This window comes from Ischnura elegans, chromosome 9 (genome assembly GCF_921293095.1).
Source record: "Ischnura elegans chromosome 9, ioIscEleg1.1, whole genome shotgun sequence".
Classification (NCBI taxonomy): domain Eukaryota; kingdom Metazoa; phylum Arthropoda; class Insecta; order Odonata; family Coenagrionidae; genus Ischnura; species Ischnura elegans.
Window position 1 is genome coordinate 34,732,705 of NC_060254.1, and position 27,471 is coordinate 34,760,175.

The 27,471-nt window shown below is 37.0% G+C and overlaps 1 protein-coding gene across 3 annotated transcripts in view; it reads left to right on the top strand.

The window, feature by feature from the left end:
• Positions 1–27,471, top strand: part of LOC124164851 — an 88,007-nt gene that overhangs the window by 50,911 nt on the left and 9,625 nt on the right. For 2 of the 3 annotated variants that reach the window (XM_046542053.1, XM_046542052.1), the window contains exons 2-9: positions 9,912–10,052; positions 12,966–13,162; positions 14,524–14,663; positions 14,753–15,131; positions 16,146–16,336; positions 16,653–16,834; positions 17,712–17,968; positions 18,529–18,775. In XM_046542053.1, the coding sequence (XP_046398009.1) occupies positions 9,912–10,052; positions 12,966–13,162; positions 14,524–14,663; positions 14,753–15,131; positions 16,146–16,336; positions 16,653–16,834; positions 17,712–17,968; positions 18,529–18,775 (1,734 nt within the window). Of the gene's footprint in view, positions 1–7,743; positions 7,817–9,911; positions 10,053–12,965; positions 13,163–14,523; positions 14,664–14,752; positions 15,132–16,145; positions 16,337–16,652; positions 16,835–17,711; positions 17,969–18,528; positions 18,776–27,471 lie in introns of those variants that run through there. The other variant, XM_046542055.1, reaches the window with a different exon arrangement.

Sequence of the window (27,471 nt, forward strand, 5' to 3'; positions counted from 1 at the left end):
GGTCCAATCATTGTTTTAAGAAGCCCGTGGTCCGTGATTCAAAAATGAATGATAAGGACATGTGATAAAATCAATGATAGACCTTGAGATGAACGGTAATTTCCATGTGCTAGAGATCACGTCAACCAGAAAGTGATCCGCGGAAATTTGGTAGTGCGGGTCAATGCGTAGATCACTGCTGTTTCCTAGTGCCACTCTAATTGCCTAGAGATACTTTAGCGGAGTTTCAGTTTGGTGCTCGTTATGCTCGCGGTTCGAACCTAGTCCGGGAAAAAAAATTTATTTTCATTGTAGTTATGTGTATTTAACCACCGCTCATGCGACACGTTTGAATTTGACTCATAGGCACGGGGATTTTTTAATAAAATATCTTTCTTTGCTTGTATGGCAGATTTGTGAAAGTCCGTGGAAATCTGATAAGTCAGGAAATGAGAAATGGGAAAATTCAGGAAACGCCTTCCAGGGCGTCGGAGATAATTCATGTCATGACTTTCTTCTTTTAATTGACATAAATTAATTTAAAAAAAATGCTGTTTTCCTTTTTCATCGTGGTAAATAAATACATTGTAGCAATAACTTAAATTATATGTAAAGAAATTTCTGAACCATTGGAAACAAATAGTTTTGATATTTAAATTTGGAAAGATTCCGCGAATTTAGATCTACGTCATAGGATTAAATAGTGCATTTCGTCTATAGCTTGCGTCGTAAATCAATTTCGCGCATCTTTTGCTGCTGAATTAGTCAATTAAAAATTAATGGAAGGAATGGAAAAATAAATGGAATTAATAGAATCTGATGATGTTGATGGAATTTTTCTACAGGTACTTTTATTTTCTTTCCACGACCGGTTCAATGAATTTTGCATTATCCATACAAAAATCGGATAATGCAAAATGTATTGAAACCGAATATGGAAGGAAATTTGAAGTATATGTGGAAAATTATTTTTAACTTTTTATTCATGTATATCTTGTAATTTTATCATATCAAGTTAAAGAAAAACTCTAATGTAAACGCTGACGGATCCAGGGTAGGTGCAAGGGGGGACTAGGTAGGGTGGCTTTGGGGGCTAACCTCCCTGCGGTAATGGGGGTCCTGGAGGTTAAGTTGTCTCATATTAAGTTTCGAAAGAATTAACTATTTAAATCAAACATTTCTCTCCTCTCTCTCTCGAGGATCTCCTTCCCCGTATGTATTCGGCAACTGAACAAAATTAACATTTTATTTTGTAGAAATTGGATACCCCAAAGGAGGGCTACAGCCCCCCTCTGGATCCGCCACTGATTGTACATATAGATAATTTTATTCCTCCTAAATTGGGAATTCCTCTCTCCTTGCGGCTTTTTTCAGATTGGGACATAGCTTATTCGATGGTTTTGGATAGCGTGGTTGTGGGAGGTGAAGGGGCAAAGGGACGTTGGTCTCCCGGAGAGGACAACCACCCATTATTGGGTCAGATCGCCACGTCCAGTCAATTGGTTAGCTGGATCAGTTCCATGATTAATGCCCCCCCACTTGCACGTGATTCCCGAGTGTCCGCTAGATGTTGGGTAAACAGTGGAGGAGGAGGAGAGGAAGTTCAAACATCCTTTTGTCTGGCGTGGGACGTTGTAGAGAGGAGATTATACGCGGCCGCGGGAGTTAATCCACCAGATTTTCAATCACTTGCATCTCCAACCCGCAGGTTGGTTTGGTGAAGGTAAAATTCACCCCAGACTAAGCTACAGGAGTGTGAATTTCACACGTTCTGGGTATCGGGGCCCTGTTCCTTTCCCTGGATGAATTCGTCAAGCATGGATTTACTGTTGGGGGTATCCGTAAGCTGCGCCCCGAATTTCCTACTGGGGTCCTTTGGTCGTATAGCAGTACGCCATACTAGAGAAGAGTAAGAGTCCTCGGCCATACTTAGCAGGTTACCGCACTTCCTATCCTATTAATACATAAGCTATTTAGGAACAAGCGATTGTATCCAGAGCTCATCTTCTTCAATGGCCATTTTAATTATAGTGCTTGTTGTAATCATAGCATTGGTATATTTCATTATCTCTTACCCAATCTGGATTTTTAGTTCATTTTCCTTGTGTCCTTCTTCACCAGTGATCAATGATCATCCTTTAAAAAAGCTTAGGGGTAGCTTCCCCGCTCAATTCATCCATGAGCTGATCTGTTCACGCGAGGGAATGGATAGTTAATATAATAATAGTGCTAATAATGGAATCGGGGGTTGAGGAATGATGAATACCTTCGATCATGTAAACAGTATCCCAGCATCAAATAATTTTCATAAGGAGTCAATAGGAGCTTCGCTTGGATCTCTAGCGTCATGTGGCTTATTAATCGAACTGTTCATACGAAATTCAATGCAACTAGTTGGATGCCATGTTATGAATGGGCTGCTAAGGTGAAAATATTATATGTGGCCCAGTTGGATGGATGGATGTTGGAACCAACTGTATGAATGGCAAAACCTAGAAAAGGACATATCTCTATCTTGTTTCGTATATCAAAGAAGGCAAATACTTGCGACGCGCGCTTTTATTACTGTATCAGCGGCGGAAGCGCAATCGTCATGGTGCAACATCGCCATGGGAACGCGTCAGATGATACGGAGATTTCGTCGATGCGTCGGCATCATAAATCCAATGTCTATATTCGTGGTGGAGCCAATGAGCTTTTTTGTGGGTTTATCATCACTCGCGTTTTCAAGGCTGTCCCTACTCTCTTGTGGAGGTGTTCCTTCAACTGTCCCGGCTGGGCTTAAGAAAGTGTGTAGCAAACACGGCATCGGAGATAACCGGATGGGATTGTCGTGTTTCCATACGCGCCTTCCTGACGCCATCGCCTCTTCTCTCCCTTCTGTCTTTTGAAGCATTTCTTCCCACCCTTTCTTCATACTCGAAGTCTGACCGTAACATATAAGGGAGGAACAGAGATGCCATTTTAATGAAAATTCCGAAGTCTGATCTTGTTACCTTTTCGTCTAAAAATCTCAAAAATGGGATGTCCATTTTCCTTGAGATTTTAGTTTAAAATCAGTTTTTTTTTACGTAGGCTTGTGTTGGCGATGCTGATCTAATTATAAGGAAGAAAGTTTGATTACAGCTAGAATATTGATGTCTTCGTGAAAAAAAAACTTTATTAAAGCGTTAAGTTCGTTTTTACTTTAATTGCTAATAGGAAATGAATGCCGTTATTAAAATTAAATCTTTGGCATGAAAATTACCCTACTGCTCATAAATATTGAAAAAAAGATTATTGTTAAAATGTAAGGCTTAAAATGCTATCATTTTGTGTGTGTGTCATTTTTTCATCTCGTTAACTGTCGTCTATAAGAGGAAAATTAACTGTTTTATTCGTGAAGTATTCGGTTTGAACCGCTTGACCGATGGTATTTTGTTTTTTTTTTTCATGACATGTCACTTGTTTTTATGCCTGTTTACTCGATTCATTCGCTCGTACCAGTTCTTGTGTAAATGCAAGAACGCGAGAATGAACGCACCGCGTAACCACCCAACTTGTGCGAATGCATGAACAGAAAATAGAACTTGTTCTAATTTGACTCATGCATTCGTACAGGTCCCGTTCCTCCACCAATGCATGCAAACCATGTCCATGTCCAAGTCCATGCAAACAGACATGAAATCATGCGTGTTAATGTATCGTGTGAACAGGCCTTTAGATTTGGCTATCATGCTGAAATTTTCAGGGTACAGTCGACACTCGCTTTACGAAGTTAAATCAATCTGGAGGACCGATCATAAAGCGAATTTAATCGCATGCTGAACTAGCTTCATTATTTCTGGACGTGGAATCAGTTTAAAGAGCTTCAGCGCATGCAAATGTCGGTATCTTAAATAATGTTTCTGAGGCATAAAGTTTAACAGTTGATGGCGTAGTGCGAATGGAATCAAAAGCGACGAAATGTGAAGTTTTAGAAGGCGTGTGTAAATTCAGCTCAATTCGTAGGCCGATTCAGGGTGCATAAAGGTCGTGGTCAACATCCTGTATCCTGTGTTTCCTGTGTCTCAAATTTGATTATTTTACCTGTTATTCATTTTTCAGATGGATAACTAAAATGTTGGAGAAAGAGACAGTTGTTGAACTGATTCCACTTTGTTTGCCCTGAAAATGTCACGATGATAGCGTTAAGTTTACGGAAGGAAAAGCTGGTTCATTGAAGAAATGATCAATAAATTTAAATTCGCACTTAAGTAAAAATTAGCTTCATAGCTTTTAGTCGTTTATAGAAAGAATTAGCGTGGTCGCCATCTATTATTTTTCTACTGAACTAACAGTCGACTACCGCACGCAGTGCATTGAAATCGATTTGAGTTGGTTTTTTCAGCCGCATCGATGTTTTTTCCGGAGTTAACTTTTCCATTCCAAATTATATCCAAGTTAGTTTTCATCCCAAGGTATCTTCTTCTGTGATTCACGGGTTGAATGAACAAAGCACGGTTAAATAGCGCATGATACACATAAACATATGACTACGACTTCACGCGTTGAAAAAATTTCACGCTAATATTTCCGTTAATTCAAAATCGACCAAACCACACGATAACTTTTGCGTTCCGTGAATGAACAAGACACGGGTAGAAAGCGTATGAAACAATTTAACAAAAATACTTCGACTTCGAAAAATTATTCCCATTAGTTCAAAATCGTGTTAACCCCACGCTAATTTCACCACGTCCCGCACTGAGTTTTTATAAACGTCGCCATTGACGTATGAAATTGGAATCTCATGCTTACAAGGAGACATCGCCAAAGTGATGTTCGGGGTCTTGATGTGGACGTTATTTTCTAAAACTATATAGGTAAGATAGAAAATTGTCGCGGCTTTCTTCCACATAGGTCTGGGTTCGAGAGATATTTGCATGTAAAGATTTCGCTCAGCATGACATCCCTTGAATAAGCGTTCCTCTCAACTACGGCCGTGGCGGTGCGGTCCTGGGCGTTAGTCCCGCAACTCAAGGGGTGTCATGCTGCGCGAAATCTTTACATATGAATATCTCTCGAACCCGGGCCTATGTGGAAGAAAGCCGTGACACTTTTTCTACCTCACCTATGTAGTTTCAGATAATAATATCCGCATCCAGATCCCGAACATCACTTTGGCGATGTCTCCTTGTTAGTGCGGATAATTTATTGCTAATTTTTCTGTATGAACTGGCCACAGTGCGTCACCATAGAAGACCGGTCGAGAGGTAGGTATGTGTTTCTCCCAAGGCTTGGCTCGTCATCCCACGCGGAGTCTGAATTGTTTGCCACTTGCTCGCGACAGTCTATTATCTGGACATCTGACCCTCATGGCCCCTACCGACTCGAGATGAGCCAGTCTTCCCCCTCCCCTACGCTCGCCTACCGACCCGGTTGCATTCCACCGACTAGCTATGTCGCCATCGCTTCAGGTAATCTAGTTTTTGGGCATGCCGTCGGACCGTGCTAGAAAGATGTGGCAAGGAGAATTCTAAGCAGTTCTAGGACCGCACTCGAGAGTTGATGCTTTACGGTATTGAAGCTTCTAGTTAATCCACCTCGTTTAAAATGGGTGAATATTTATTCTTTCAACTGTCTTCACGTTCTCTTCACCCTGTTGTTAATGCTTTCATATATAACTGAAATAAGACGAAATAACAATTGTAATTAGTAAGTACCGTGCCTCGACGGAATGCGTTACGCTAGTAGTATAATAGTAACTTTTTCCCCCTCTTAACTAATTATGAAAAACCAATGCAATAATGCATTAATGATATGAATATATTTTGCAGAATATAGGAAAATCATATCCCGATTTTTTTGTCAGAGGCGGGTCGAGTTTTTTTCTGTAAATGTTACTTTTTGGATTTATCCTTATCAAAACGCGTGATCTTATGTCACCTTTCTTCTCTAATGGAAACACTTGAGACTGGATCATGAGATTAATGTCGAAATCGGTGTAGCTCATGTTAAAATAACATTTTATCCTCCACTTCAAGATGAAATTTTGTAAATATACTGTATTTTAAGGGGGTATTTCCAAAAATCATGTCGGAGGAACCGTCTGGAAATGATGGGATAATATCAAAATTTGCTTCTTTGAACATTCGAACCATACATTTGTAGTGACGGGATAGATATGTCGCCATCTCCCTAGGTAATTCATTTTTTGGCTATCTAATCGGTATTTCGAGAAGTGGTGACATAAGATTACTTTAGTCTCATTCTACTCTGCGATCTTATTGTTACCTAAGAAAGATCCGCTGCTGACGTTTTCAGCGGGCTTTAGAGCTTGAGACTTAATCTTGTTAAATTTCACGTATTTATGCACCTAGTTGTTGAAAAACGTTAAAATTAAAAATATTTTTTCTATTTTGAAGAATTTGGTCTTCCCTCTTGGACTCTTCTTTGTAACGGATGCTTTCATCGTTTGCACTTATCATGTGTTTTTATTTTACAAGTTTTTTTTAGCAGTTTTTCGTAACCATCACATAATAATTCTCAAGGTGAGTTAGAAACTTAGATATACTTACGGTTAGACTTAAATGAGGATTGTTAACCATGTGTTCATGTTCATGTGTTTCAACTACTTCAGTTAGTAATGAAACACTGACTTGCAATTTTCCACAAAAATAAAATTTAATTCGACTCGAGTTTCGATGTTACTACATCATTTGGAAATTACTACACATTATGAATCAATTCCACTCCATCTCGCTTGATTCTTCGAATTTTATACTTCAGTTAGATTTTTGGTCTCCGTACTTTCCCTGCTTGCTCGGTGAAAGAGATGAAGATAGCCTTAAGTTGCTGTCAATGCCGTACCCCGGGGGTATTACGTACTTTCTCTGCACTCGACCTTGATTCGGCATTTTCTTCAGTTCGAAATCGTTTGGATATTGTGACTTTCATTCCGCCAATCTGTGATAGTGTCGGATGGCGCTTGCCTATAGGCTTCTTAGTCTCTTCACCGATTGATTTCAAGTTGAACTTATTTGTAATGTTGGATTATTCACCTAATGCTTTGAAAAATAGCACAACATTTTTCGAAATACTCTATCCACTTAGCTTTTGTTTAATCCCAGCGATTGCGATCTCTTTGAATCATTAGGAAGTAAAGTATATTTACGTTGCATATTTGGTATAACTGTAATGATAGCTGACAATATTATCTGAAAGTTACTTCATTAGAAATTCATAGGTGAGTGCGTAAATTTTGAATCCGCCGTGTTATCAGCAGTGAAACTAGTGAAAATTGCTATGAGAGAAAAGCCTCCTGTTCCGGTAATTGAACCTCAGTCTCACGGCTTTACAGGCTGCAGCCAAATCTCCTTCGTGTATGGGATAACGTGTAGCCTGGGCCTTGGCCTTTGAGGCCAAAGGTCCATGGTTCTATTCTCGCTCATGTGACTGTTTTCTCATTGCAATGAATGCGAACATGCAGACGATTTTCGGGAACGTATGGGTTGTCTCAATTTTGTTCCTCGCAGTAGCCATTCATTTCCGCGTTTCATTCTGAATTAAAATAAATAATTTTCTCATATTTTTTTTGTCGTCATCAACTCTTTTGTACTCGGTACTATCGGAAAATACGGAGGCTGAAGTTTGACGTCTTCTATGATCGATTCTCGCCCCACGGAATTGTTGCGTCACTCAACGCATGCGCAAACCGTACATTGCCCTGGTATTTTTCGTGATCAGCTATCTCATGGCCTCCCGTTTCCATCCGCTGCCAATTTTGGGGAAGATAAAGCAGTGATATGGCGGAGTAGTATGATTTGTCTTGTGGTATACTCGTCAGCAAGATCGCAGATACGAGAGCGAAGAACAAGTGTGTGATTACGCTGTCTCCTTTTTGGGCGATATTAGGCATCTTATTTGCACAGCATTAGTATTTACTCGGGGTCATCCTTTGTGGACGTGACATTCAATGTTTGGCGTAACCGTCACACCACGCGCGTTTTCATGGCCACGCGGAATTATCGTACTCGTCCGTGATCTCAGACAGATAATTTCCCCCCCTACATATTTCCCGACGAAAATCATTCGCCATTGTCATTCGCGTCAATATTGTCGTATCGCGTAACCGGCTCGCCGGTTCGCATCGTTTTGATTGTCACTTGAAGGTGTGAAAAACGTGATTTACGATCAAGAGCTTTTACCATCTTTCGCTCCTTATAATTTTGCTGCTACCAAGGTGTTACCTCCTGGGCCGACAGCTTTCTAGTCCTCCAAAAATAGTGTGCCTGTGTACGAGAGTGGCCTATTGTACCCAACTACCGGATACGGCAGCCCAAACAAACGGTGGCAAATAAACGTTATTTTTCTTTGACGCAATAGCCACTTAGCCTCTGTGACTTTTCGGCCTCCTAAAAGAAAATGTATTTATTTTCAGTGTTTAATTATCTTCTCGGAGATGAGTGATGTTGTGTTTTTATTGGATTTTTTTTCTCGACACGGGTAATGATTTAGGCATATTAATACGGAATGAGATTAAGTTAAATTTGTAAGAGTTAGATGTTTACTCTGTTTTTAATTGCATTCCTTGGGTTTGCTTCTGGATATTCAGTCGAAAACTTTTCTTCATCTTTTTTAAATTTCTTGATCGTACTCAAGGTTTTACCTTGTTATTCACCTTTCATTTTAATGTTGTCGAATGAGTGTAGTAGTATTCCTTGTTGAGTTTTCTGCGTTATTTGAATACTAACGTCGAATTCACCTCGCATCCTATTTCTCCATTGAAGTATGGTGAGGAGTAGTACCCACTTTTTCTTACAAAATCGTATATGAGAATCTCTAAATCTTGGAAGAAGTATTGTATAGAAGTTACTCTATCTGCATTTTCAGTGCAAAACTTGAATATTTGACCTCAAGTTTTTGTTTCTCAGAAGTTCAAAGATTTGCTGTATTTATCTAGTTAAATATTTTCTTTTTATCATCGAAGAATTTATTATTTATATTACCTAGCAATGTATTCTAATGCTGGCCAGAAGTTTTTGATTCTGCCTGAATGAGCCAGTTTCATGCATGATGTTACGTTCGGCTTGGGGTTTCTCCTCGTGTATCGTATGATTTATGAGGGGTGATGGTGGCATTAATTTTTGTTTTTGGAGTCGCTGAATATTGGTGGAATTTAGATTTTTGATTAAATGATCCATTCAGTCCATCATGGCAAATAAAGAAAGAGCAGAATCATTGTGTGAGTGTTGAGATTTTGATCTATAGATGGTGAGTGGTAATTCAGAAATACCTACTTGCTGTTCCTCTGATGTTGCTGAATAATTATCATTAAGTTCTCAACATTTGCATAGATTTTTTTAAATTTCTCCAATTTGTGGATTGTTAAGAATAACTTGAACTGTACTATAGTGCTGACAGCTTTAGAAAATTTCTAAGAAGATTATCACTGGGGAATTTGGTTTATCCTTAAATGTTTGAACAATTTTTTTTACTTGAGTGGAATTCAAATCTGAATATGATGGACTCCCAACAGGTGCTTTTTGCTATTTTTATACCAACCCATTTTCTTTCTCAATGGACTGTGCTGAGTCAAGGGTAATAGATAGTAAAGCGTAGGTCCATGGTTATGTCAGATGTTGAACGCCATATGATAGGATAATCCTGGCATGTGTGGTGCCACAGTCTCAAAGCTAAAGCCTCATGTTTAACACAGATGTTCTCTTTGGATATTTTATAGACAATAAACCATAGACTAGCTAGCGGAGCACCCTTTTGGAGTGTCTCACTAGTGTAAAGTGCAATAATTCCAGTGTGGAAAGATAATCTACCATGACCAGACTTGTATTATCCCGGTTATTTGTACTATCTTAAGTTTAGTTTGGTAGCTTAAAAAAATAACTATCATTGCATGCTTGAATGTGTTATTCTTTGGGATCTCATGGAAATATCTATTTTTTCTATTTCAGTAATGAAAGGCCCCTCCAGAGGATGCGTTGGCCCAAGGCCTCATCGGAAGTCAATGAAAGGCAGCTCTGCTAGTGTCGGCGGAACTGTGGCATCCAAAAGAGCTTCTGTCCCTCATAAAAGGCTACCTAGTATCAACTCAGGTATGCATGGATCAATTAATCATTCAACAACCTTAGGAGAGAAAATGAATGCTGACAAATGGTTGATTTATTTATCATCCAGTTCACGCCTTTAATGGTATAATAACTATAACAGACTATATATTATTTTAAAGTATTTTTTAAGTTTCATAGCCAAGACTATTTGCCTCATGTGCAGAAGCATTTGATTTTTCCAATAAATAAAAATGAACAATTTTTCAGCAATTACATTATATTTTAAAAGTAAAATTTGGCTAATATATTTTTTCACCTCCATATTTTGTTTTTACCTTTATTTGAGTTGGTCTTATTCAAGCATAAATTTTATAAATAGGGCCATTGATAATTGGTCATATCTTTTGATATTTTGAATTTACCTTTTGAATTGGTGATACCTTTTGGGTTTACCGGAGGATATCATTCACAATTTTCTTCTTTTCTGATAGTAGTTGTTGATTGTATGGTTGTTCTCTTCAAATACTTTTGAGGATCGATCAAATACTTCAATTTAATGGTTTTGGTGTCATTTTGGTGCTTGGTAAATAATCTTTACCATTTTCTTATTAACCTTATTTTTACTGTTTTATTCTTAATGCATGCCTCATACTCTTGGAAGAGTGACCAGCCTAGTGGCCTTATTATTGTATCATTTTCTAAGATATTCCACTCTCTTTTATGGGCTATGTTAGTCTCCAGCTCAATGGTAAAAATGTATTTCTCAGGTCCTTCCTTAGTGTGAATTCTGTTGGAAAGTGGACCAATGTGTCATGCTTAATACAAGAGATTTACATTAGGTAATTTACTACAGTAAATTGATGTGTGGCAAATAATTTTCAGGCATGTAAATTGGGAAGTGTAAACCTAAGGTGCACTGTAATCCCATCATTTTTTTGCCTTATCCAGTATTGGATTGCAGCTCTTGCTTTGGTGGCTGGGAAGAAGCAAGGGTGAGAGGAGAAAGTATTTTTGCTAAGTTAGCCTGGTAGTTTCAGTAGATATTGGTCTTCAAATAGCACTAATGCATAAAAGTGCATAAGAGGTCTACACAGGTGTCATGAACCTTTTCCCAAAATTAGAATTATGATGCAGTTAGAGTTGTCCTGAGAAGCACTCATGAATACAATGTGGTGGAGATTAGCCAATCCTCCTGTGAGTGATAAATAATAAATAAAAAAAATCAGAACTTAATTCTCAGAATATATCAGAATAAATGCCAAAGCCTTTGGGGTCTTGCTTATTCTCTCATTCTGAAGGAGTGGTCGAAATCATGAATTAGTTGTGTAAACAGAGTCATTATGTATTTTTCAATCAGTGTCTTTAATTTAATGCTCATGTGGTAAAAAGTGTAAGATAAGCTATGATTTGTCAAGAATTACAGTGATGGAACTCATAACTCCTTTGTTTGTTTATGATTTCTTCTATTGTAGCATTCAGTAATTAATGATTTACTCTTCAAATTCCAGTTTATCCAATATCCCATTTAACCTGGGAATTCAAAATAGCAATGAGAAAATAAAGTTTCAAGGAAAACTATTCTTCTACATTCATCATCTCACCAATAATTGTGAAGTGTTTCAAAAGTTGCCCTCATGAAAATTTTATTATCTCATCATCTGTCCGAGGGAAAGTGAAATATAAGTAATGCTACTAATTGCCTTCTGCAATTGTATTGGTAGAACAAGTACTGACTAAAACTTACCATGTTCCTTTCCATGAAACTATGAAGCTTTCATCATATGAACATTTTTTTTCTGTCCCTCTGAAGGATAGCTTCAATGAAAGCTTGTCTGAAATTTTGGAAATGATGGTTTGATCCATCTTTTTTATCACTGGTTATTTTAATTTGCTTTTTTCATGTTGCCTTTTTGCATCATTCCTTCAATTTCCTCTAGTTCCATTGAAAACTGAAAGTGGCATTACAGTCACTCTTTGCGGCTGTGTGCTTTGACTATAACTAAATGATATCTTCTGGGTCACAAAGATGGATGGGCATTATGATGAAAAAAGTACTGGGATTTCTATCCCTTGAGTCAGCCTTGAAAAAGTTTTCCTCATTTTAAGCAATAATTTGAGCCATAATTGAAGCTATCCCTTGAAAGCTGTGGAAATTAATCGTGTGATAAGGGCTTCTAGAAATTCGACTTTTTGTCACCTATAATGTTACGCCTTAGTCGCTTGTAAAGTTGGTTACGTACGACAAAAATACAGTAACTAATGGGTCTCTTTTTCAAAAGTATTGACAATGGAATTGAAACCTTATTAGGTAAAATTTTGTTTATGATTTTAGGTTTGATTATGTGGGTGCATAGACTATCTGCATGGAAAATAAAGTTCATTGTACACTGTGTCCAACACTCAAGTGCCCAAATTTCCTTCTTAGTAAATTAACAGTCATTTCGTTTTAAAATCCAGGTCATACTCACATCTGTCTGATGGACTATGCAGTATTTCGTACATTTTCCCTTTCTTTACATACATCCAATAAATACATACAAATTTTCTTGTTGGTATAATGGGCCTGCTTTCTCAAAGGCTGAATCACCTTGGTTTGCAGTTGATGGTGAATGTTAAACATAACTTGACCTTTTTAGACCTAATGGTTCCCTTCAGCATTGTTGAGTATACTTGTTGTCATTGAGCATTGGTAATCATATTTCTGAGCATGATAATTAAGAATTGTTATTGGGATAATATACCCAGTTCATACCCAATGTGTCTTTCTGGTGGACTATTCACTGCGCTATGTATTTGATTTTCCTTTTTTTTTAATTTTTATGTACAAAATACCCACAAATTTGCATGTTGGTGTTAGGGCTGGTCTGCTCTGCTATTTTACCACTTAAAATAAGGCATAACTTGACTGAATTTAGGCTTTGATGACATCATAAAATTTTGTATTTGTTTCTTTCGCAGGAAGCTTGATTGCTGCTCGACGAAGGTCAGAAGAAAATAGAGGGATCGGAGGTGGTGTTGTTGGAGCCTTGGATCCATGCGATAATTCTAATGATTCAGGGCTGGGATTTGACCACCCCTCTGAAGTTCAAAAGGTGCAATTGTTTGTTCATCCCACTGCTACTAGCAGCCAGTTGCCTCAGTTTAATGGGCAAGAGGTGTGTAGAAGTCATCCTGTATTCTCAGTTTTGCTCTCCTACAACTTGCAACGGTTTTTAATTGATTTTATTGCCTGTAGATTTTGACAGAGGTTGTAATTACTTTTGTCATTGCATTAGAAATTTTATTTGTCATTAAATGAACTCAACAGAGCCTTTAAATGATGGCTTTGTGAGCCATAATGTATCACATGCATTAAATACTTATGGACAAGTGTAACCTCCTTTAATTTCAATTTTAAATTAACTATTATTAGATCTGAAGATCCGTATATTTCAATATTAAATTAACTGGTCTGCCGGCCTCGGTGGCGGAGGGTTAAAGTTCTTGCCTGCCAATCCATAGGTCGTGGGTTCGAATCCCCCCTGGATAGGTTGCCCAAATCCAAGGCATGGATGTTTGTGATGTTCTATTGTTAATGCTGAAACACCCATTGTAAAGACCATTCTGATCTGTTTACAGGGAAGTGAGAAATAGATAAATAACTGATGAAGTTCATCTTCTAACTTCATCAGTTAATTTAATATTTTTAATACTGAAATGTTGTCATTTAAGAAAACTTTTGAGTTAACCCGCATTTTGTGGCCAATGATTTCAGTCAATGGTTTTTCCTCTCTGTCAGAAGGCTTTCAGGACTAATGACACATTAGTCCTGAAGAGGTTGCGTTCATTAGATTAATAATGTTTTGCTTCCCTAGCTAAGTCTTCAAAATCTCTTATGCTCTTTCTTCCCCATCCCCTTGTAAACTCTTTTCTACCCTTCCCCTCCTCAAGATCAACTACTTTATTACATGATTTTTTTAGCATTATACATAAAGCAAATTAAAGATTGCATATATAATGTTTATGGATGGATAATGAAAGCCCTGTTTCATAAGAAATAACTTGATTTTTTTTTAAATTTACTAAACTTGAAATTTTATTGGTCATCCCTTAATTTGGGAAAAATGCTTTTCTTACTAAAATATTCCCAATTTCTGCACTCGTTGAGTTCGAATTTGACAAAATTGTCAGATTATCTTACTCGTTTTATTACATCACTTTCATGGACTCAAATAAACAGCAAAAACAAAAGAAGAATAAAAACCGCGTGAACGCAAAACAACATAATGTGACCAAAACACACAAATAAACCCATGTACTTAACAATATTTGGACCCTGTTGTGTATTCTTTAGAACCCTTCCTCAAGTTATCCTCTAAAACTCTTTGAATTCTATGCAGAATATGAACCCTTAAGGTGGCCTAAGGTGCTGTGAAAGCTGTTCTAAATTTAATTGCTGATTCAATGAATTCATAGTTGCTGATTTGTTATGTGTTAATGTACGTTACTCATGTGTTTATTTTTTTTCCTCTTTTAGGAATCTTGGGACAATCATTGTCCAGAGGTTAAAAAGCAGTGCCTGGGTATTAAGACGGAGAAAATTGAGGAAGGAGGTAGTGACTGTTTCTCAGTGTTCTCAATGTCTTCGCGTAACAGTTCTCAGGGTTCAGAGTTGAGGTAAGGTGGCTGATGTTGTCTAAGTTATTCACTTATAATTCTTTTTCATTTGATTGAGACTTACCTCAATGTGTCATGTTATGTTTTAGACCACAGCCTGCAACCATTCCACCACTAGTGCCTAGCAATGCAATCAGGCCAGTCAGCCAAGCTAGATCAGTTCCTACACCAACCAAGTCACAATCTCTGAAGAGAAAATCTTCCCAAGGAAGTGCTGGCTCAGGTTCTCACTCATCAGGAACAGCGGCATCATCAGTTGTATTGCCACCACGTGGGCCTGATGGCAACTACCCTCTGACAGCACAGCTCCCATCGAGTGTCCTGATAAAAAATGACAGTGGGCCACCTACCCTTGCACAGCTTCTCATACTGGCACAGCCAGAATCACAGCATCGCGCTCGATACCAGACTGAAGGTAGCCGTGGTGCGGTGAAGGACCGAAGTGGCAATGGTTTCCCTATTGTCAAGGTGGGTTTGTAATCTTCTAAAAAAAAAAATAGTGGGGTAGTTTCCTTCATCAAAGAAAAGGAAAGGCATTGATTGCGATTCGTTACCCACCATTAGTGTATTCATAATATACAAATTATTCGGCATTGGAAATCCCACTTTAGACGAATATGAATGGTCAGTTTTAACATTTGAAAAAAAAGGCCAGATTGGAGCTCATGCGATGCCACTCCACGTGATGTCGCAGGGACCTAGATGCTATACGAGTAGTCAAGAGTTTTACATCGTCTGCGGTTACCAATGCATGCATGAGGCACAAAGCTTAGGGAAACATCTCTTAATAATCACTTATTAAAATTGCTTATGGTCAGAAAGTTTCCTTCGTTTGATAGGCTATTAATAATCCTTATTTAAGCCAAGCACCACTTGCTAGCAAGGTACTCTAAAAGCGTGAAAATTCTAAAAATTTAAAAGCATGAAAATCTAAATTAAAATTTAAAAACCTAAAAGCATGAAATACGTACTCCAGGAGTAATAACCTTTCAATTTAGGCATTAAAAAAATAGGAAACCACCCTATTCTCATCTTTATTCTGTAATTAACCTGGAATATGTCCATTCCTCCAGTTATCTTCATAGTAAATCATGGAATCTCTACTATGATCCCTGTTTTGACTTTATGAAATGCTCTATCAATCTTTTATGAAGGCTTCAAATCCATCGTACGTGGCGGGATTGGCCTTTTCGTATGAGCTTTGAAATCTATGGTCATTTATCTGGCTTATATATAATCTTATTTATTTCTAATAGGTGTTTTCAATGCTTATTTGTGTCAATGCTGATCTAGAAATGATTGAGATACTTAAAAAATGTGATATTCTGTATCGATGACTGACAATACTATAAATTTCATAAAAAATAGTAATTTTATCCATCTCAAATAGTAGAAATCTTGCTGTGTGTGATTGCAGAATTCTTTTTTGATATTATGCTGGAAGTAGTTTCGAATAATTGTGTATTTATCTTATTTTACCAGCTGGTAGGATACAACGGTCCAGCTAAACTCCAAGTATTCATTGGCACTGACTTGGGGCGTGTTGCACCGCACATGTTCTATCAAGCATGTCGTGTCAGTGGGAAGAATTCAACTCCTTGCTCCGAGCTGAAAGTGGATGGCACTATTCTCATTGAAGTAGAGTTTGATCCTGCCAAAGATATGGTTATCACGTGAGTAATATAATTTCCATTTTGCAATATGTAGAAATAATTTGGATAAATGCTATTAGACTTGAAACATCGGTATGAATAAAATATAATATGAATACAATATAATTTGGGATGCAAAGATGAAGAATATACTTTTCTCGGTTGATATCTTTGGGTGGAAACATTATTATGTGAGAGAAGGTATATGGAGAGATCTTAAAATAGTATTTAAGTATTTGGTGTTAAATAACTTTGAGTGAAATGTTTATACCCGAGTCATTTAAGTTGTTTTATTTGATGTGGTGACTAATAAATATTTATTATTTTTTATAACTAGGTGTGATTGTGTTGGAATTCTCAAAGAACGAAATGTGGATGTTGAGCATAGATTTCCAGAGCAATCTGCTGGGAGGAGTAAAAAGAAGTCAACTCGCTGCCGCATGGTGTTCAGGGCTAACTTAATGCTTCCTAATGGAACTACGGAGACATTGCAGACCATTTCTCAGCCCATTGTTTGCAGTATGTATATGTTTTCATTTAATGAATAATTGGAGCTATTTCTTCCAGTCCATCCAATTCATGGTGCATGAGAACTAGCCGCCATTGTGCTAGCATTGATAAAGTGATAACTACTTGAAAGAACTAAGGAGAGTATGAAGTTGTATTCTTAAAGTAGTAGTCTCCGGTGTGACTTGGTGGTCATTGCTCTTTTGTTAATCATTGTAAATGAAGAGCAATGACTTTGTAAGAACTGTGAGTTTGTACTTTGTGATGATCCCTGATGATGAAGTGCCACCCGGAAAGAATAATCGGTCGAATAAATTTTGTGGAATTGTGAAGTCATAGCTCTTCATTTAATATTGTTTTCTGAACTCGTAGACCAAGATATTGGTTACTAAGTTGAGGCACAATTGGAAGCATCTTGTTGTGAAGCTGATGAAGTAGTAGAATATGGATGGTTCTTCAAATAATTACTTTTATTACCAAATTATTACTTATAACAACTTTTAAATAATACACAATGTATGACTTCAGTTCTCTAAATTGCGACCTTAATCTAAAATAGCAACTAAAGTTAATTTAAATTCTGTGAGAAGTCGGCTCTGGCCTCATTAGTGATTTTGCATTTTAAGTAAAAATTATTCCTCCTACTTAAAATTTGGGTGAAACTTGCAAAAAAATTGTGATTAAGTTCTTTCTAATGGTCTACTACAGTTAAGATTGTGGGCTAAGATGTAACAAAAAAAATGTTGAAAACTACCTCAGAAGCAAATTAAATGATGCTTGTAGGTAGATCTTGATTTGAATTTGAAGCATCATCTCAGCGCTCTGCAATTATCATTGTGGTTTATTTGATGTCGCTATATTTTCAAATATCTTCATTTTCTGTTTACAGCTCAGCCCCCTGGTGTACCTGAAATATGTAAAAAGTCATTGACTGGATGTGGTTGTGGTGGAGGTGCAGAGCTGTTTATACTTGGTAAAAACTTTCTGAAAGACACTCGTGTGGTGTTTCGGACGGGCCGAGATGTCACACGAGATGGTGACGATGGTGGTGGAGGCTCAGCGGGTGAAGATGAAGACAGTTGTGGTGATAATGGGGAACCTCTGTGGGAAGAACAAGTGATTCCAGATCGTGAATTTCTTCAGCCAGTAAGTAAACTTCATTATTGAGTTATACTTCCTTCAGTACTTAACCCTAGAATTAGAATCGGCCACTCCTCCTTAAGAATTAAATTTCTGTCTGCAAATGTATTTTAAAAAGAGACTCATTATAGGTTTTGATATTATTATTATTATTAATAATTGTTTTGGTATTTTGTAATGATGTCCAATCAAGTCTTATTTTGTGCTTAGGATATTGTCATCATTTCATATGCTCAGTCAGAATATATTTTCCTTTTTGCCTGTAGCAAGAAATTTACCTCAATGTGCGTGAAAATTTATAAAATTGACAATAATGCTTACATTATTACCAGTTCATAAATGTTTCCATGCAGACTTTGAATCTAAATGTAGAATGAAAGTTAGTTAATAAGAGCTTATTACTTGGTCAGATTTTGATTTCGTGTGGCTTAACAAATATAATACATATTTCCATGCTTATCCAGGTTAGATGAAGGCTTGATTAGTGTATGTCTTGATATTATTGGAGGTTGATAGTAGTGGCTATTCTTGATTGTTGTTCATAAGTATGACTTCTCTTTTTCCAGACTCATCTTGTCTGCGTTGTACCTCCTTATCGACGGCGAGACATCACCTCCCCCGTCCAGGTCAGGCTGCTTGTGACTTCTAGTGGGAAGAAAAGTGAGGCACACGTGTTCACATACTCTCCTGAGGGATTGCCAGCGCAAGCATTGCCTCAGGCCTCAATGGCCAAGATTTTTGTGGGCCAAAGGGGGTCTGGGATATCCACAGCTACCCCACCAACCACGCCCTTAGCGTCACCGACCAAGATAGGTGAGAGCGGTTACGGAAGGAGTTGTTTGAGAATGACGGGGCTCTGGGATGGGAAGAAAGGGGAAGGGCTGGAGAAAGGTCAACCACGATGCTGCCTAAGCGTTTCGTTATTTGCAATCTTACACCTTTGGGTCTCTCTCATCATTCCTGATATTTTAAGCCATCTTATTTTTATCTGGAATAGATGGGATACCATGGGCCACAAAGTTTTTGTTTTAGAAAAAGTCTTTTGACTTGTAGTAGTGAGAAGTTAGCAAAGGAAATTGGTGTGATTCCCTGGAAGTATTTCCAGAGTTGAATTATATCAGTTTGACTCTGCTCACTTCTCTGTAAAAATTGGCAGTTTGGTGGCTTGATTTTTTGCTCTAGAGGTCTTCAGTTTGTTTTTGAGTGAAAGGATATGAAAAAAAAGAATTAAAAAAAATTAAAATCATTGGGAACAAATGGGAAGTTAAATTTTTTCCTTGTTCAAAATTCACTCATTTGAATTCTTTCGAAAATTCCCTTGTGAAGCCAAGCATTGATTTTGAAAATTTTCTGAAACTAGTTGGGGTTATCAGATCATTAATGTGCTAAAGAAAGAAATAACTGAGGGATTATGACTTTTTTTCAAATTAGTTGCTTCCGTAAAAATTTTAATACAAACCAAGATTGACTGGGAATGACTTGGGGAGGTTGGGAGAAAACCGCTTTGGAGTTAGCGAAAATTGTAAGCATCTACTTGACTCACCTGCTATCCATTTTATAAATTTTGATGTCTTTAAAGGCATAGATTGTGTCAAAAATTTTCATGAAAATGATGCAGAAGATCTGTGGTTGCTTACATTCAATTTTCACTCACTCTTGCCAGCCAAGACTGAACTGGGGCCTTTTTAAGGACTGAGTTTCAACTGCCATTCCCACTTTCAAATCAGCATGGAATGAAAAAAATTCTGATTTTAGTTGGAAAATTCTCAAAAGACGTTTTCTCTTATTATAATGATCAATTACCTCTCATTTGGCTTTGAATTTCTCTGCTAGTGCTCCTATCCAAGCAGGAATGGCAGTTGTCTTGGCTAATTTATTTATACTATGGTCTTAGCATAATTTGATTATAGTTAGTTTCTATTTAATTTTATTATTCACAAGTGAATTAAAAGGTGTCATGGTGCGTGGCAGTGAAATGTCGGTTGAAGGATGAGACTTGTAATTGATAATTTATGCATGTGTTTAAATCTTCATAGTATTGGCATTAAATAGTTACATCAACTGAATATATTGAAATTGATCAAACGACCATTTTCAGCACATGGTTAAAGAAAACATCTCATCATTCAATAAGCTTTCCTGTTAAAATCTGGGAAACCTTGTGATTACTAAATGGCATATTGTATTTAAATAATTAATGCTTGTTATATTAAATGAGTTACCATTTGAAATGATTTATTTCGTCATTATATTTGAAATCAAGTTATGGAAATCAAGAATATAGCTGACTAGTATGAGGGGCATCATTCTTCTCCTTTTATCTTAAAACAATGAATGTTCACATTTATCTTTATTCAATGAAATGTAGCTCACATCAATCCCCAGATTTGTTAACATGGTCGGCTGTTGTACATCTTCTGCTGCTCATCATGGCACATTTGAATTGACAGTGTTAACATCATTTTAGGCACCTTTATTTAAGTATTGAGGTTTGAATTGACCTCTTTCAATCATTGTTTCACATAATTGCCGCACAGATGCCGTTTCCACTGTCATTTCAGAATTTCACCTATGAAGTATGGCTCCCCTTAGGTTTATTTCTTAAGTTATAGTTTTCCCTGGGGCAAATTTCTCGTGGGGTATGAGCTGAAGTTGTGATTGGCCATGCACCTCCATGAGTGGTTGCGCGAGTGAGAGCGTGTTTGCATATTTCTTTTTGATGTCCAAGGAACGTGAGGAAGGGTGTTCGGTGGCTGAGGGTGTCTGGAACTTGCGTGCGTGTGGCTGATTTGTGTTTACAGCCGTGAATGGGGAGGTGCGTGAGAGCGATTGGGGGCATGTGGAGTGATTGTGGTGCGTCAGGCTGAATGTGTTGCGTTGGAGCGCCTTAAGCTCTCCAACGCCTGCATGCCTATGTGTGTGAGCGATTGGAAGTGAGAGATTGTCTGCGAGGTTATTTTTTTTATTTTACTGAGTGGTGATTGTGTGTGCCCATGCGAAATTTGGCCCAAGGAAAGATATTTTTGTAAAAATGTGTTTCTCTTACAGCTTTCGGAGAAGTGAATGGCTTGGTCAAACATGAAGTTAATGTGTGGCATATGAACAGTTTGTTTTTTTTGTGGCAAGTCCCATATTCTTATTTTAAAAATCAGTCTCATCTTATGCTTGAATCAATCTTTGTGCTGTCATTTTCCTACATACACCTACATTTGTGTGTCCAAATGTATGTGAATCGGGGAGAATGAGCAGAATGTTTGACTATAGGTTCACTTCTCAAGTCTCTGAAGCTGTCCATGGGCACCTCTCTTCTTGACTGTTGCCGAGAATGCTCAAGTTTTCAAAATATTATGATCGATTGATCTTATATAGTGGTCAGCATCGTAAGAATGAAAATAAACTGTTAACCGCCAACCAGATTAATGCATTAGTTTCCTTGGGAGCCCATGGCGAAACTTCATGAAACGTAATCATAGTTCAGTGAAAGTGTTCTTTGATTCAATTTGATTGTATTATGTGTAATGATTACTGTTCCTGCACTACTGATATTTGACTGAGCGGGTGTCTGTTAGCGTAGTTGGGCGAGTGTTTGGTCGAGGGTGTCTGAGCGAGTGATTGTGGCCCGCCACTACTGACATTCAACTCTTTGTCGTTTCTTCTTGTTTTGCCTCTGCGGAAGGCAAGGAAGAAGGGAGGCTGGGCAAGCTATGTGGGGTGGACGGAGAGGGTGCCAGCCTCTTGGCGTTCCTTCGCCTCCTCCCCTTCCTCTCCCGCCTCTCCTCCTCCTTGACCCTCCGAGTCCTCCTTACCCTAGGCCCCCTTCCTAGAACCATACCTTTGCAGTGTCTCCAAGGACGAGGGTGAGCTGGTAACGGGCCAAGATCCGTGATCGGTAGTTGTACATGGTGACTACTTATTACTACTATATAATATTATATATTTCTATATTTTTCACATTTATGAGCTCAGAAGTGCGTGTAGAGATTAATATCTAAGCTGCCTGAGACTGCATTTCACATTTTATTTTGTTGCTCATGATGTCAGGCTTGGGGATGCCCTAACTGAAGTCCAGTTAAAGTGATCTAGAAGGGCGTACCTCAGTAATTTTGCTAATTCTTGAGATTCAGAATGCAGAATCTGAAAGAACCTTGTGCTGGGCATTTTGATATCGTGTGAGCTAATTGATAGTAACATTGTCTCAACGTAATCTATAACAAAAAAATTGTATTTTTGAGGCTGCAGTAATATTTTAATCTTTTTTCATTTGTTGGAGGTTAAGAAGGGTAATTTTTCAATGCAGATCATGATCAGTAAGGAATAACTTTGATGGCAGCGTAAGGTGTAGTAATTTTGCTCTACGAGCATTTTTTTTAACAATTCATGCTAATTAATGATTTAATATTTCCAATCATTAAATTATCCCATATGTTTACTGAAGTCATTCCTTAAAAAAATTTAATATTGCTTGTTTCTTTTGGATGAATTGCACTTTTGCTAAGATTCCTTCAGAATGGTGACCTTTAGTAGCTAGTATATCTGTTATTAAAAGTTAACTACATGAATAATTGATCCATTTAAATAGTGAACTTGAATACAAGTCGGATAAGAATTGTCAATGATTTTTGGTCTTTCATGGAGGTATTTTGCTTGAATCTTGAAGGCATTGCTTTCTTTAATATTTCTTCTATTCATTTTGCCAATGTTTAGGAAATTTAAGAGGGTGTTACAGTTATTCGTGATTTTTTCTTTGAAAATGCCTTTTAAGCACAAAATCCAGTTTTATTTCTGTAAAACATGCCTATACCGGACACCATATAATGCGTAAATTTTGCATGTATCATGAATGAATAAATGCAAACTAGTCAAGTGTGTGTGTTTTGCTGCATCATGTTTCGAACATAATTTGAACAAATGAACATTTAACAATCCTGCTTTAATTAATTCACTTATTTCATGCCTTGCTTTTTGATTCACAGCATCACTTTAAAAATTGCTTGCAATTTAAATCTTTTGTTAAATAATTTGGCAAGGCTTGAGTTTTTGAGAACATTCTCAGTTTCATCAGGTGTGATACAGCTTTGTAAAAAGTGAAAAAAATTTAATTTTAAATTATATCTCTTAATTTGGACAAAATTGCCTTTGAAAAAAACAATATAATGTGTACACAGAATCTAAATCTCTTGGTGATAATATAAACGTCCCAGTGGAAGTTCAGATGAGTATTTAATGAGTTAACTAAGCTTATTGAATTCATTCGTCAATTAAAAAATAACCTTGCCATTATAGAGCCACAGAACAAAAAAATAGAAACATATTAAGTGTTGCATGAGAAGTGCATTTTTTTCTCAACTCTTTTTACATGGTTGTGTACTATATATATATGTAGCCTGTTGGTTTTTTCTCGTTTAATTTTTTGGTTTTCTAATCTACTCACCAGTCAGTCGCCTCTAGTGCCCCGATCCATCCGTCTGACCTGTGGGTTGTGTTCGGTTGGTCGGGGCATTCTACCATCCGCAGCAGAGAGTGGTGGCTTGCCCTCCCACCAACACCAACTTCACCTTCCAGCTGCGTGATGATAATCTTTGAACTCCACTTCTTGCAGGTGTGCCAGAGGGCGGTATGTCAATCGTCAGCTGGGGGCAGGGGTTGGGGAGGGATCAGAAAAGAAAGAAAAAAAAGAAAACTAGCAATTCCTATTTCCCTATCTCTATCTCTCGTACACACACCTTTCTTTATCCCTCTACTCTATCCTCATCCTCAACATCTTTCTCTGGATATACCCTACGAGAAATCTCTATTTCTCTATCTCTCTCTTGTTTCTCTTTCGAGAAGGTGCCTGTACCCTTTGAAATGCTCGCAACCACTCCGGTAGATTTTTACTCTTATCGAAAATGATTTGTGATTGACTTCCTCGGCAAGTCCCTCATATGCTGCTGTCTTTTTTTTTAATCTTTGTTTCAATAAAGATACTACTTAAGGCCGGTGGTTTTGAAATGCATTTATATTTCCAATAAATAAGTTTGTATTTCTCCAAATTGTGCATTCCTCAGTCTCAGATCCGGTTCCTTTTTCATTTTTGTTTGGCAATAAAACAGAGGGGTATCATTTAGCTGTGCTGCTCAGTTTAAGTCAGCATTACTTTTCTTAAGTTCGTAGGTCCACCGTGCACAACTGAGACTGTTTATCTAGTCTATTACTTTTCACTTTGTTCAGGATTGTTAGCAGTCGTATCTTTGTTACTTTTGAATTAGAATGTCCTGGTGATGAATTTCAATGCCGGTGATATGTCCAGAACAAGCCTCTCATATTGTATCATTTTTTGTTCTTGTCTTTCACTGTCTATTTGAAATGGTGCCAAACCATTCAGTTCAAAAGGGGACAGAAATATCGCTGGTCCATAGCTTATCTTTATGACATATGATCCTTTTTATTTTTGAACTCATTGAAAATATTCTACAGCTAAAAATCCTGCCTTACCTCCCTTGTAGCACCTCTTAGCTGAGAAGTAAGAACACACCCTTCCTTCCTGTTGTGTCTTTTTGAAATGGAGCCATATAAAGTCCTATTTTCAGCAATAAATTTGCCGATATTCTTTTTGGCTTTTTTAAACTGATTAGTCAGAAATGACACAGAAGTACCTATGTCTGTGTAATGTCTTTCCACTTTGCAATTTTTCTTTAGCCTGTTGAATAAAGGTCTTTGCCAATGTTTGGCTTAAAAATGTGGAATACTTTTTGTATTCTATTCTGGTTGTAGTTAAAAGAAATATCTCTCTTGGATAATGGCTTTTCTCTAAATTTCGTGTAATTTTCGAACGGCTGCTGTTTTTTTTTATCGAAAGAAATATATCGTTCAGAACTCATGGATGAGAAGTTAATTCTGGTTGATCGATAAATAAAAAGTCTTCTCATTGCTGGAATGCATGTATGTGATGGTTCGCTGAAATCAGAGTATGAAAACGTGCCTCGTTTCATGTTTCATCCTTCATTTCCCCATGGCCTGTACACTAGTGCCTCATGACACAGCCTTCACATCTGTCAATTCCTGCCTCCCTAGACCGATTCCTTTTCTTTGCCAACATCCTTAGTTTTCAAGCTTTTGGTTGGCATTTTAAATCAGGCACCAATTCTGAGATGCCTTGCACCTTTCGTCCCCATTCCTCACTTTTCTTCCTTTTTACCCTCTTATTTTTACACCGCAGAGCTCCGTCTTTAGTGTTTGAAGCAGAGAGAAAGAATGTGCACTTGAGTATGCTTGGTTTTGATTGTTTAGTGTGTGTGTGTGTGTGAGTGGCCCAGAGTATGAAAAGTCCTTAGTTTTTCTTTCACTCAATTAGAATCATACTTTGGTTATGGTTATACAGTATTTGTCTTGAACCCTAATAGTTTTCCTGAAGAGTTGTTTGCCCTTTGGGCTCATGCATTTTCCTGTATTTTTGTAGGAATCTCTTATAGTTTTTTTTGACTTCATGATAACTATTTTTTATGCTTGAAATTCAAATGCATGATAGTAACTACAGAAGATTCAGTAATACTCCAATTATTTTAATTTTTGTGCATGATAGCTTGGCCAGCTATAATATTCTAAGAATCATCATCTGTTTTTTGCCTCCAAGTATTCTTAAATAGCTTACTCAATGCTTTCCTCAGCATTGCAAAATCATTCAATCCATACTTTAGGTCGGTAAACTGTTTAATCCTGTCATGCCCGTTATCATAAAATTTTATTTAAATTTTGGACAAAAAAAAGCCATTTCAATTTTTAGAAACAATTATGAGATACCAAGTATGTAAAAACTTCCTTAGAAGATTATGTGTGATCAAAGTAATTCTTTATTACCCTCCTAGTTGGATAAGCTTGCTAATAGATTTATTATTATTGTTAAGCATTTTCTTGAGATGAGTATTCAAATTTTTTTCATTTGTTTTATGTGATTTCAATGAAATTATGAGTCCTCTATGGGTTTTAATATACATTGTGACTTAGCTCACCAAGGGTGGTGAAAACTTTTTTTTTGGAAATTCAAAGTGCATCATATCATAAAGTGTAATTTATAATCTTACACACAGAAGGATAAGTTATTGTTTGTTACGTCTTGTTATTATTGATAACTCAGTGATATTGTAATGCTCCAAATATCATTAATAGAGCTCATGTTGCTCATAGATTTAAATTATTTCCCCGTCTATGATGAGAAATTTAATATATGAGATTCAACTAAATATAGTAGGAATAGGTAAAGTAATTGTATTTCTATCCATGCTCAGCTGATCTGAATGTTATTTATTCCATGAAAAAAATACTCGTGACTTAATTGTAAGTTATTAGCTGAAAATAATGAAGCATTTTAAAATGCATGTGTAATATTTAGTAGATACATACTTGTGGCATGCCTTGTAAGTTTTTGTCTCCTTTTGTTTAAGTTCCATTTGTATTCAAACCATAATGTTGGTTGATGTAGTTAGAGCCATGAGCAATTAAAGAAAAATTAATCTTTTAGCGAACAAACCTTTTTAAACCCAATGAGCATATGCTTGCCAAGTTGTTAGATCATCGGGCCAGTGATCGAAGGGGAAGTCTGGGTCGAGCTTTACTCTCACCCTTTTAAACCAACCTCATAATTCAATCAATGAGTCTCCAGTGATGTAAAGTATGGAAAAAATAATGACTTCTCTGTAAGAAATATTGTGGTTTGTTGGAAAAGAAAGAAATAAGATTTGGATTGTCATAGCTTAATAATGGGAATTTTTCACAGATAGAAATTATATTTACTCTATGAATCCCCTTGGGGCTAGAATTTGGAATGTGTTAGTAATGGGGTGGAAAAATAATGTTTACGTTATCATTATTTCAAAATGATTCAACAGCTAAACGTTGCGTAAATTGTTTTAATTTTATATACGATCTATGGTTTTTTAGTGTGATGTATTATGTGGTATAGGTATGTTGTCAATTGGGGCTTATGTATAAATCTTTAGAAAGTAAGGTACTTAATTAAAGGCTTCTTTATTGAGATTTAGACAGTTCTAAGAATATGGTTTTGAATTTCAGCATCATTATTTCATGATGTGGAGAGCATGGATTAGATTCTGAGATTTTAGCTTTGAATCAGTGGATGCAAAAGAATGGAGAAATTCTCTCTTAGGCTACTTTTCTTCAAGTAGTTACAGTTTTCTTCTTGTCATATAATGGCTTGAATCATTTATGGAAATTTTCAGCAAACCAAGTTTGTATTTTTTATTATTAAAGTAAATATCTCCTAGTTTAAAAATTTGTTAGGCTGGCTCATTTTATGATTAAGTTTTCATTAAATTATTTTTTGTGAAGGTTAATTTTCTCGGTTTAGCTTATTCTGGGGGATAATTTCAAAACTGCTAATATGTACCTGTCAGTGTTAATGGAGGGACTCCTTGCAAGTCTTTTCAGGGCATATTTTTACCGTTTCATATGGATTATAATATTCATATTGCATGTGCTACTGTACTTCTCCGGTATTGTGAGATTTGCTACCC